Source organism: Anopheles bellator, chromosome 2, assembly GCF_943735745.2.
Source record: "Anopheles bellator chromosome 2, idAnoBellAS_SP24_06.2, whole genome shotgun sequence".
Lineage (NCBI taxonomy): Eukaryota > Metazoa > Arthropoda > Insecta > Diptera > Culicidae > Anopheles > Anopheles bellator.
In genome coordinates this window covers 37,767,902-37,780,713 of record NC_071286.1, presented here as the reverse complement: position 1 = coordinate 37,780,713, position 12,812 = coordinate 37,767,902, and the positions used below count along the sequence as shown (strand labels likewise).

The 12,812-nt window shown below is 45.3% G+C and overlaps 2 protein-coding genes across 2 annotated transcripts in view; one reads left to right on the top strand and one right to left on the bottom strand.

Annotated features, from left to right (window-relative positions):
• The first annotated feature begins 2,627 nt into the window (after positions 1-2,627).
• On the top strand, positions 2,628-3,489 carry LOC131207494 (homeobox protein engrailed-2b). Its single transcript, XM_058200109.1, has 2 exons — positions 2,628-2,988; positions 3,068-3,489. Exons 1-2 carry the CDS (start codon positions 2,628-2,630, stop codon positions 3,487-3,489), a joined length of 783 nt encoding a protein of 260 aa, XP_058056092.1.
• A 3,214-nt stretch (positions 3,490-6,703) lies between these two features.
• The window catches only part of LOC131211426 (adenylosuccinate synthetase-like), a 19,548-nt gene continuing 13,439 nt past the window's right edge, over positions 6,704-12,812 (bottom strand). The window contains exons 3-8 of the mRNA XM_058204878.1: positions 8,146-8,425; positions 7,963-8,037; positions 7,669-7,799; positions 7,409-7,563; positions 7,140-7,324; positions 6,704-7,056 (exon numbers count right to left, since the gene is read on the bottom strand). Of these exons, the coding sequence (XP_058060861.1) occupies positions 6,816-7,056; positions 7,140-7,324; positions 7,409-7,563; positions 7,669-7,799; positions 7,963-8,037; positions 8,146-8,425 (1,067 nt within the window). The 3' untranslated portion in view covers positions 6,704-6,815. The remainder of the gene's footprint in view (positions 7,057-7,139; positions 7,325-7,408; positions 7,564-7,668; positions 7,800-7,962; positions 8,038-8,145; positions 8,426-12,812) is intronic.

Genomic DNA, 12,812 nt, shown 5'->3' with positions numbered 1-12,812 from the left:
GTAGACGTGGAGCAGAATTCACCAAAGCTAGCAAAAGTAAATCAAAACAAACGTAAACAATCGTACGCGCGTAGGCACCAATGAAGTGCGTCGCGTCGGTGATCTTCTACGCGCCCCGAAGGCCAACGAAAATTAAGCTGCTCCGATACCTGCTCAGAGATATTGGTCCCGAGGGTCACCTGCGCACGTCTTATCGGCGAGCCTTGAATGTCCCTGGCCTGGCCGGACTACCGAACATGGGTGGCAATGTTTCGAATGATTACAAGGATCGCTTGCAAAACAAACCATACTAAGCTCCACCAACAACGGCCACGAGTGGTGCGGTTTTGTGTTGAGGTGCCTGGTAGCGGATTATCCCGCTACGTGTGCGCTGGGTTCGCGCTGAGGAAACCGAAACCGGGACTGCAGCCCAAATTTTGAGTGCACTTTATTTATTAGCCTTTTCAAGTGTGCGCCTCGGCGAACAGGGGGAATTATTCAAATTTCCTTTCATTCCCATAAGCCGGGAGACCTTTCCTCGGTAGCGCTGGCTCCGGCTTTACGAGCGTCAGATAGACATGGAAGGTTCAATCGGATGTACGGTACTCTGTACGGCTAGACAAGGATACCACGGTCCAGAGGCTGGGGATAATCTTTCACAAAAACCGCAACCCCGGGCATTAGGTCTCGCCGCAGGGAGCCGAGAGCTGGAAAGATAACCCCCACGATCACGTTCTCGTATGGTCTATTTTCTTACGGGCGAAAGAATGTCCTTTTCCCATCCTTGGACAGTGCCGTTATCGACAGGGCACCGAGTACCATTTTGCGGTCCGCTTATGTAATATGGATTAAAATTAGTATCCCACTGCGTGTGTTGAAGCTTCGCGGTACATCAGAGAAATGGAACCCATGTGGCCAGATGTAGAAATGGGTACACAACGTCTTCCATGGCGACAATTAACTCGAGAACATCCCATTTCGAAACCAAACTTCCAATCGACGGAGCGGCACATACTTCATTTAACAAAACGAGGTAGTACCATTTGTGCTAATTTATTGTTACATCTGTTAATTCTGCAATGTTTATCTACGTTCGACGAATATATCGAGTGTTAAAATTCGGAGATCATTCCTCTATATGAGATCATATTGCGCATTCCTCATTACCTAAAAGGTTTCAGTGCATACGAAGTTGTGATTTTTTACCAATTTGTCCGGCATATGGCATAGACAATTGCACTTTTACCTGTCATTGTTACGGTGGGCATTCGTTTAAATGTTGTCAAAATTTTGAAAATTTGCCCGTGGACAAAACATGCCGGAACAAACTATCAATTTATTAGTATTGAGCCATAGATAAAGTATCTTCGCTCTTTGCCGCTCGATAGTGTTGATCGCCCTGTTTTGTACAACACTGCTCAGTGTTGGGTGTAGCTAATAAAAGGCAAGGAGTTTAAGGATCGAATAAATGTAGGCAGTCTTGTATTTTGGAACCTCAAAAAAGTCACAAAAGGTACCCCGAAGTTTTTTGAACATTGTTTTCGATTGTTGATGGAAATAAATTACTAAAATGGAAACCTTCAGCAAATGGACCTTGTGCAGCAAATGGTATAATATGAAACATACATTTACCTTTTAGTCTATTAAATATTTTCACACAGAATAGAGAATATAAGTCATTTTCATAGTTCCATTTTTGTTTGCGTTTTCTTTCAAAATAAGCCATTAATATTTTTATTAAGAACTTACGCACCCTGGTGCTGTCGGTTAATGTTTATCGTCCGTGAAAAGGTGGCTCACTGTAAACCGCTAGACGGAACCAACCAACTTATCCTGCCATATCCCAATTTGTCACCGCAAATTATCTAATAATACGATACTTTTATTGAGCTTCTCGTGCGACATGGTTATTATAAATTATTTCCTAAGCCCAGGAAGCAAACCGGCAATTGCCCAATTTTATCAAAGAGCCACATCTGAAGGAGCATCTTCGCTGGGGCGAAAGCTATTTTATCGCCGGCTGCAATCTTTTACCCGGTGCTAATCCATTTCAAGTTTCCTCATCGGGGCCGGTTGCCGGCGTTTTTTTTAATCTTGTGAAGTACTTCCACTTTTTGCAGTTCTGGTTTACGAAATTGTCATTTAATTATCAATCACCGAGGGCTGTAACCGGCACGTTTTGTTCTATGCTTTTTTCCTCCCCTTGTTCGATGAGTAGCAGGATGTTTGGCTACCGGTGATACTCCACCATTGCTCTACCGGTTTTCCCTCGTTTTCTTGAACCAACCGCAGAAGGACGAAAAACGCTCGAAAGGAGATCGAACGATTACGACAAGAGGGAAACAGACTCCTGGCCAGCGCCATGATTGGGAAAGTGGGAGGAGTTAACGAGTCCTTTGAAATAGATCCTGTCCCGTGTACGGCAGGAGTAAACATTTGGACAGGGATTCAATCACGGCGGAGAATAGAATAATGCCGGGCCAACCCCAACCCAGCGTTCGGCCCTTTGGCCGCAGGCACCATGCGAAAGGCGGTCGAGAATAGAGAATATAAGAGGCAGTGATCCTGGCCTAACAGATGATAAAAAGGATGCGATCGGTAGCTGGTGTTGCTCAGTGTAGTGTAAGAACGGAAAGAAGCCGGTCGAGATGGCCTCCGCGTCCAGTTGCAAAAGTGTGGCCCCTTTGCGGCAAAGTGATTTCAGTATCGAACACATTCTCACGCGCGCAGGTGAGCGGTACGAAAATCGACGAAAGATCGACCAGTGCCACGGGTGCTGCGCCGACAGCGCCGCCAGTGATCCGGACAGCGAAGTGACTGACAGTGAATCTAGGCTACGCGATGACGGTATCGAAGCTGACGAAGAGATGGACCAAGAGAGCGACGCTGGGCTCCCACGAAAGGAACCTGCGGTAACGGAGTTTATTCCGGCAGTGCCCGGATGTGGTCGGGGAGTACCGTCATTCGATTGGCTGTACTACACCCGATACCATCCGCCGAAACTACCTCGTAAGTAATTCCAACATCAAGTTCGTCGCTCGTCCAGCGAACTCTATTGATCCTTACGATGGTTGCTTTCGTTGAATAGGCCCACAAAAAACTGGCCCAGTAAAGCGTACACCGGGACGGTTGCCGCGCGTTCCCTTCACACCCGCCCAGTTGAGTGCCCTCGAGGAGGCCTACAAAGTGTCCACGTACCTCAGCTCGGAAGAGGCCAATCAGCTGGCGTACAGTCTCGAGCTGACGAATACACGCGTAAAAATTTGGTTCCAAAATCGACGGGCCCGCGATCGCCGGGAAAAGCGGGAAGCTTCCTTGGCCAATGGAAACACGGTACCAGCTGGACCGATACCGCTCTATGGGCCGTACTCTTCCCGGAAAATCTCCAGTGGTACCGTTATCGTCCAACACCGAAGCCATCCTTCGTCACCGTCCAGTGTGGAGTGTCCGAATGAGCGGCACAGCAAAAGTCCCTCCAACGTAGATCGTAGTTATTCCGGCGGCCGATAAATGTTCTTACCCCCTACGAATTGGGCATGCAAATCAAGTTTTAGGTTTCTACGGAAGCTTTGTAAATAGGATATTCTAGTGACGACAGAGTCGAGGATTTGTGCTCCGCAAGCTTTAACTTTTTAGGAAGTAACAAAAACAAGGTAAATAAATCATATTGTACAACATTTGTATGAGTTTTCCAATCCTATGATGTGTTGTTAATTAAATACGCCGAAAACACTAGATCAGTATGTTTTACTTCCTTTTAGTTTACCACCCAAGGAGCAACTATGTTCATAGGACACTCCATCGGACTCGGACCGTCCAAAAGACGGCAAATTGCAGCAGATTTGCAGGCCGTTGGAGGGTCCATCGGCCATGGTTGGGGACGGTAAAACGGACTTTTCCTCCATTCAATGAATCCGTTCCACGTTTAGTTGCCGGTCTACAAAAGGGTAAATGTTGGAATGATAAAATAATGTTAGAATGATAAGACAACCTTGCGATTACTAACCATAACCGTGAAAGATTTTGCGTAGCATTCTATGATTCTTGGATCATCAATCGTTCCCTGGCAGTTGCTGCGCCAATTGTCCTCATTCATTTCCAAGTCATCAAGCATTTTGACAAAGTCTACCAGGTCCGTTGTTTCGAATACCGACAAAACCCACACAAGCCGTGGTGTTAACACTGGGAGATTTGTTCCAATGTACGCGAAGGGTTTCATTTCCTGCGCGAACTGTCCTAAGTTAGAACGAGTTCAGTCCGGTTATTCGTCGATTGTTGCTTCAGACACCTCTCGCAAACAGTCCCTTCTGGCTAGTTGGCTTCTCGCTTTCGGAAGCCTATTCCAAGGAGGGTAGAGTGGATCTTTCGACCTTTCTTTCGGTGGGCAGAAAACCCAGGTTGAGGACCAACTGTTTCTAGTCTAGGAGCGGAAAAAGTGAAACACCAAGTCCGTTCGGTTCTAGTCGCAAATTGATTCTGATTTATTGTAATTAATCGTGCGGTTTATATACAGGTTTGAAGTGCGTGCGTCTTATGGAAATCGGAACATTTGGTCGCTGCTGCGTCAGCGTCGCGAACGCTTCCGCGATTGCCGGTCTCGTTCGTTCGTTTTAATGCGCCGGTTGCTGTTTACAGTTTTCTGCGCTCGGTCTTCGGTGCGTTCTTACGTTACTACGGGTTTGGAAATATCCTCCAGACTGAACAATGCCCCCTATTATGAAACTCGAATCGAGTACTCGAACGTTCATCCGAGTTCATTTTGCTATAGCTTTCTCTTTTTGCCTTCTCTCTTGCTGTATTCTGCTTTCTCTGTTACTGTGTTCACTCGATCGTTCGAGTTCTCGATTCGAGTTTCATAATAAGGGGGAATAAGCGACCAACAAAACAACACGAAACGAATTAAACTGATTCGCAGTCGCTGTACTGCGAATAATGTATTTTACTTAATGTAATGCTGTAATTTTAATGTAATGCATTTTAATGCATTGCATTTTAATGTAATGCTGTACTGCGAATAATGTATAATGTAGACATTGGCTGCTGATAGACACCTGACAGTATTAGTAAGCTATGTAAAACCGCGTCAAAAGGAAGCAATAATTGTATTTTTTTATTCATCCCTTTCACACGAACGCATGAAAGGGGGTGGTGGCTATGGTTTTTCCTTTCTCGAGAAAGGCCCCCCTATTATGAAACTCGAATCGAGTACTCCAACATTCATCCGAGTTCATTTTGCTGTAGCTTTCTCTTTCTGCCTTCTCTCTCGTTGTATTCTGCTTTCTCTCTTACTGTGTTCACTCGAACGATCGACTTCTCGATTCGATTTTCATAATAGGTGGGAGAGAACGTCACTACGATCAAAGGTTGAGCGAATTTTCAGCGAGTCTCTCTCTTTCGTGCGTTCTTACGATTAGTTTGCCGATTTGTTAGTTTCTCTCTCTATCTCATTCTCGAGAAACGTTGGAGCTTTTGATTGTTACTGTTATTTATATAACTGTCAAAATCTATTGAAACAATCCGCGAACACAATAATAATGTATCCGTAACACAATCCGCGAACACACGGTCTTAAGGCGACCAAGACGGTCGAATCTTTCCCAACAAAGCAGTAGTGCAAGAAGGATGTGAAACATTGCGAATAAAATGACTGAAGAAGAACATACAATTGCCCGTGAAACGGCTCTGTTGGCGGCGCGAAATCGACGATCGTAAAATAGAAATAAACAAGTAGATAATTTTCGACAAGATGCTGATTTAAATGTCCGCTCAGCGGTTGTACCCGAAGAAGAAGCTGATTTGTATCTAGCGGCGTTTCGATATGATTGCAAAGCTAAGTACGACAAACATAAAAGCGTTCGTATTGGACCAATAAACGTTCATTGCGACAAATGCGACGAGCGTTACCAACTGCTCTATCACCGGGGGCCATTGCCTTTGGGGCGGAACAACGTTCGCCGGGTCTGCTAGTATATCCCCCCTATTACAGAACTCGAACTCGAAACTCGATCGATCGAGTGAACACAGCAGAGAAAGCAGAATACAGCAAGCGAGAAGGCAGAAAGAGAAAGCTATAGCAAAATGAACTCAAATGAACGATCGAGTGAACTTTTTGAGTTTCATACCCCCCTATTATGAAACTCGAATCGAGTACTCGAACGTTCATCCGGGTCCATTTTGCTATAGCTTTCTCTTTTTGCCTTCTCTCTTGCTGTATTCTGCTTTCTCTGTTACTGTGTTCACTCGATCGTTCGAGTTCTCGATTCGAGTTTCATAATAGGGGGAAAATCTAAGTTCGTTTCAGTTAAACTCGGATAGTTTTCAAGCAATTTGAGCCAAATTCAGCTGGTGCAAGTTTTAAAATGTATCCATCGGGAAGCGGGAAGGGAAGCCGATCGTTTACGTCACCCGGAATCCCGATTGTCTGAAAAGGAAGAAAGGAAGAAATGAAACGGGAAGCCGATCGTCCGAAACGGAGGAATAACGGGAGGCGGAAAGGGAAGCCGATCGGACGTCATCTAGAAGTCCGATCCTCTGAAACGCCGGATAGTCGAGAAATGAGAATGAAATGAGGCGTGGCGAAGCTCGCCGGGACCTGCTAGTTTCAGATAAATGCCAAACTGTTTGCGCTTCTGTCAAAACTTTTATGTCTCACAGTAAGCGTAAACGATTTGACATTACAAATTAATTAAACGCTAGTTTTCACGTCTCAAGTAGCCATATTGTTTTTCGTCGATGACAGGGATTTTTTTCAAAACAGACGAAACGAAAAACCACTGAAGTTCATCATCACTGGGTGCTGCTCAAACGGCGACTGGCTTTTCATTTTGCTTCGTCTATTATTTTACGCAGATAATCGACTCCCGGTCCTTGCCGACACCGATCCACTTCACTGGCACGCCTATGTTGTCCTCGATAAATTTAATGTACTCCTGAGCCCGCGACGGCAGCTCGGCAAAATCGCGCACATTTTCGGTCGACTTCAACCAACCGTCCATGGTCTTGTAGTTCACCTCCACCTGCTCTAGATCGGTGATCGAACCAGGGAAGTAGTCGATCTCCTTACCGTTCAATTTGTAGCTGAAAGCGAAAAATAAACATAGTCCCAGTGAGCAATCTGTTCATGATGTTTCCCGTTTGGGTTACTAAGCCGCCCAAATTACCTAACGGCGACCTTGATCTTTGCTAGTGTATCCAAAATATCTAGCTTAGTCAAACAGACCACAGTATAACCGTTGACCATGGAGGTGTATCGGAGCAGGGCAAGATCGAGCCAACCACACCGCCGGATTCGCTGCGTTGTCACACCGATTTCCCCTCCGCGTTTCTGGAGCAAAGATCCTATTTCCTGTAAATCAAACAAAAACCAGGCATTTAACGAACGAATCGACAACGTACATTCAAGGAAACAGTTAGTTAGTCTTCTACTCACATCCTTGAGCTCCGTCGGGAACGGGCCATCACCTACACGCGTTGTGTAAGCTTTCACGACACCGACTACCTCACCGATCGATTGCGGTGGCAGACCGAGACCGGTCAGTACTCCACCGACACTACAGTTGCTGCTCGTTACATATGGATAAGTGCCTAAGTTTTTATAAAACCAGGACGAATGTAACATGTTTTACAACACACAATCATCCACCCCGGAAGCAACATTACATTGGTTATCCAGGATCTTATGTTACCTACCAAAGTCAATGTCCAGCATGGCGGCATTTGCTCCCTCCACCAGGACGGTTTTGCCTTCCTTGAGTGACGCGTGCACATACGACACCGAGTCGTGCACTAACGGTCTCAACCGTTCCGCGAATTCCCGATATCTAGTAACGTGGTAAAGGGCAAAGGTCCAAACACAAGTCCACCAACTGATGAGCCTTCTTCAACGTCCATCCACCGCTGTGTAGCCATCGTGCACGCGGAATAGTGCTGGGCACAGGAGCGTGCAGGTGGACGGAAGGGACGTTCGAGTGACCCGCTACTTACCGTGCAAGCTCCATGTTCAGATCGATTGAAAAATCGGGATACAAGCGTTTATACATTACCGCTAGAGCCTCAACTCTGTACACCGTCGGTTCGTGGAGACACAGCAGAGCAAAAACGGAGAAAAAAGGAAACCACGGTTGGTATTATGACGATATTCCATTGGCTGATCTGTCGAATACGTACTTTTCGCTGAACACTTTAAAGTCGCCGAGCAGATCTGACACACGGATCCCGTTGCGAGTTGCTTTGTTGGAGTAGCACGGGCCGATGCCCTTTTTCGTTGTGCCGAGTGACTTTCCACCCTTTTCTGCTTCCTGCAGACCATCCACCTGCTGGTGCATGTCCAGCACCAGGTGAGCACGGTTGGAGATGATCAGTCGTTTCTCCCAGCTTTTTAGCCCTTTCGCTTCATTCTTGGCCAGTTCCTCGAACAAACTAGGCAGGTGGATGACGACACCGTTTCCTAAATACACGGTAGGTAAAAATAAATATAAATATTATACTCGCTCGGTGCCAATTCCTAAGATCGTTAGGATTTTAATAACTTATCTGTTAGTAGGTACTAATAGTAATACTAATAAACTTCTACAGATTGCAAATTGGTACGGAACTTGGAAACGTTGCATCCCATAAAGTAACGTATTTATTAACAGCTAGGTAAATCCTTGTAAACTTTTTTGATAATGTCGCGTAAGACTTCGCAATTGCCGAATCAGCGTCACGCTCGATAAACGGCTAATTACATAGTCTAGCTACTAACGACGGTCCCTTATAGCAATCAATGATTGTATCAATAATGGAAGGCGGACAGACAGAGCCCGCGCGCAATTGTAGGGCACCCGTGGCATAACATTTCGTGACTGCCGTGCGATAGGCAATCGATGCCACGGTGTTCGTCGTCCAGCAGTCGGTTTATCAGTGCCCGTTCGCCTATTGGCATTCTCTGAACAGCGTGTTGAGCAATGCTTGCCGGTAAGGGCCTTTATCAGATATCTATCGCGTTTCTATTATCTGGACATTTGTTGGCGGACTTAAAACAAACTCCGTTTACCCACAGCTTTACTCGTTTCCTTCGACTACGAATGGTTGTTGATATAAATTATCTACGCTTTGCAATTGTTGTAGAAGGATGCTATAACTGCAGTTCGAAATATGTCCATGTTCAAAGGGTACCCTTAGCCGGATTACCGCAAAATATGTTTATCACGATATTTTTATGTGCGTACTAAAAACAACGTCAATCCCATGCTAAACGTGCCATCTGCATCAATCGCGTCAAACGGTATAATTTTTACTAGGAAACTTCAACCCATAAATGTTTCGCTAATTTTATAACGAACTGCTGTAGTGATGTTTAAGCTCGAGACTCTCATTAACCGAACCTATTGACGAAATAGAGAACGTCGAAAGAGGTAAGATTGGCCATTGGCCATAGCATGGGTCAAAAGGCTAGGCCAAGCTAGATTCCCCAAAAAATCACCATGGCAAATCGTTTTTACTTATACACAGGACCAGCGAGACAAAATTAGAGTTCGAGCTAACATTTGATCGATAACCATGCCTTGGTGCGCTTCCCTTTTTTAATAAATTCTCAACCAATTTGAGCAGAAAAGGTTTGGCCCCGTGTGCGATAAGCGAAAACAATAACTATTGAGAAGCAAAGTCCGTAGTTGACCGTTGACAAAGTTGACCGTAGTCAACCTTGAACATCACTAAAGCTGATGCGAAAAGCCAAGGTTCCATCCTTCTTTCATAATAACCTAAACCTTCAAACTAAACCACCGGCGGATTGGCATCATCGGCCGTGGGGCGCGGTGCGTTACGGGTGGATGACATAGCAGCGCGATGACAAAGTTTTATCGTTTTGCGAATGTATGGTTGATTAATCGTTTATGCTTCTTTTACAAGCCGGGGTCCTCTGCTGGTTAAACAGAGCGAACCGCGCGAACTTGTTTGCCTGCCTCCCACAATCATAATAACCGAATTTGCTGCTGCACGCGCCCAGCAGTAATAATGACAACAAGCTTATGTATTGTCGCTCGGGGCTCGATGACAAAGTTCCGACGAACCACGCAATGTGTGGGCGGCTTCAAGGCTTCAAAAATGAGTTTATGGTTTAAATGCACGGTTGGGTGCGTGGCAAACAGTCGTGAAAACTTTCTTCGCAAAATGTATACCAAACGATTACGCTGATTGCACGAGAAACCACGTAGATAAATCAGAAAAAACTGAGGATCTCTGGGTGTTTCAACCAACTTTGAAACTCTGCAGCATTTGATCTACATTTTCCATGATTAATTTGATAATAATTTGGAAATTAATTGGCCAAACTACTAGACAATTTCTACAACCATTATTAGTGCTTAGAAAAGAACTTGTATGAATTTTCCCATTGCTGTCGAATGTGTGCAAAATTATGTGATCACGATTATGAGAATAGCCCCCCTATTATGAAACTCGAATCGAGTACTCGAATATTCATCCGAGTTCATTTTGCTATCGCGGCAGTCGATCGACTTTCCGTACGGAAAGGATGAACGGGAGCTTTCAACTGGATGAATTGTTTTGTCGAACGATCGACTTGTCACGGCATTATCAAACTCGAATGAATTGTCGTATTCGACAATCCGGCTTCCGTCAACTTTTTGCTGCGGAAAGAGCAGCTCTGTTAGGATGTCTTTGATTTTATCAATTAGTTTGTATTGTTTATGCTCCGCAGGGATAGCTAGGTAGGCCGAAAGGATACTGGTGGGTTTTTTTCATTCATGTGGTAGATAATTACCCCGTAAAGAAACTAATTAGTTCAGAAGAAAGAAGGGCATAAGTACGTAAGTGTTTTGTATTCCTGTGGTTACCGCAGTCCCGAATAGGCCGGAAAGATACGGGTAATTTTTTTTAATCATGTTGCTACAGCAGTTGCAAATAGGGCGAAGAGATACGGGTAAGTTTGTTTCTATTTCGGAAAGTAGGGTAAAAAATATTTCCCTTGAGATGCGAAAATTTTTCTTGAACCCGCAACAACATTATTCCATGAAAGAAAAATCGATTGATCATTTTCGATTTTGGGCACACTTACCCTACTGATAAAAAATTCAGTGGGTCGGATTTACATCGCAATATTTTGTGATGTATCGTTATATTTTTAGTTTCTTTGCTATCACCGTCGCTATCGAAAACGTAATACGCGGAAATCATCTTAAAATTTCAGAAACGTAAAAGCAAGAATCGTACGCCCATCTGAACTGCTATCTGTGTGTGCAATGTTTACAAAAATGCACCAGGATGGCAGATAATAATAATAATAATAATAATAATAATATTTATTCCCTGGTTGCTTAAAGCTATACAGGTAAGAGCTTACATATCTATGGAAAGGAGCAGAAAGAGAAGAGGAAAAAGCAGAGGGAAAGGAGAGCAAAACGGAATACAAAGACGAGCAAGATACCTAAGTGACAGCAAAACACTTAGTCGGCGAAGAGTGAATGGACTAGTGCAAGCCTGAAAGACATTAGAGGACGGTGAAAGTCAAAGAGACTGTAGTTAAGATTAAACGAACGAAGACAACAGAGGAAGGGGTCAGAGGAGCCGAAAAGGGTACGGCGGTAGGGGATGGAGAAACAATCACGGCGACGCAAGGAGCGCAAAGGTGTATAAAAGGGAAGACGGGCGAGGAGGGCAGGATCGTCGATAGCGCAAAGGAGCAGCCCGCCAATGAACAAATTTTGAGCCACACAACGCCTATCCGCCAGGGATAGTAGGCCCAATTGACGACAGCGGGTCTGGTAAGCAGGCAGATCCGAGAACCTATACCCCAATTGCCGGCAGAACACCATGCGGGTGAAACTCCTCTGGACCTGCTCGAGCGAATTGGATAGCATTATGCTGGAAGGGTTCCAGACAATGCTAGCATATTCTAGTCCCGAGCGAACCAAGCAACAATACAAGGACATAAGACAGTCGATGCTGTGGAACTCACGGGACAGAGACCTAATAAGCCCGAGTAGCCTAAATGCTTTGCCGCACACTGTCTCAATGTGCGCGGAGAAAGTTAGCTTTGAGTCAAGGGTTACCCCAAGGTCTTTTACACAGGAGACACGGGTGAGAGGTGTAGACAGAATGGAATAGTTATGAGAGATAGAGGAGGAGGACCTGGAAAAGGAAATGACAGAACATTTCTCAGGAGAAAGAAGAAGATGATTGGAGGAGCACCAGAGGCAGACGGCGTCTAGCGCTATCTGGAGAGAGAGACAGTCAGAAAGGCTATTGATAGGACAGAAGATTTTCAAGTCATCGGCGTAGAGCAGATGGCCCGTGGAATGGAGGATACTAGTAAGATCGTTAATGAAAAGAATAAACAGAAGAGGAGAGAGGACACTACCTTGGGGGACACCCGAGGGGCAGCCAAAGTCCTTGGATAGGACGGACCCAATGCGAACACGACAGGAACGCTTAGAAAGGAACGACTCGAACCAATCGAGCACCGCAGGAGAGATACCGAGCTTCCCAAGTTTGGCAATGAGGAGAGCATGAGGCACGCGATCAAACGCAGCTCTGAAGTCAGTATGAATCGCATCCATTTGGCCCCCTCGATCCAATTCCGCAACCGTAAGTGAAACAAATTCCATCAGGTTGGTAACAGTGGATCTCTTAGGAACGAAGCCATGCTGTTGCGGGCTCAACCACGAGCTAACTGCAGATAGGAGGGACGGGCGAATGACCGACTCAAAGATTTTACTACAGTTGCACAGAATAGAAATTCCGCGGTAGTTGGCCACACACGCTTTGTCGTTCTTCTTCAAGATCGGAATCAACTGCGCCTTCTTCCAGGCCGCAGGAAAGGTTCTCGTGGA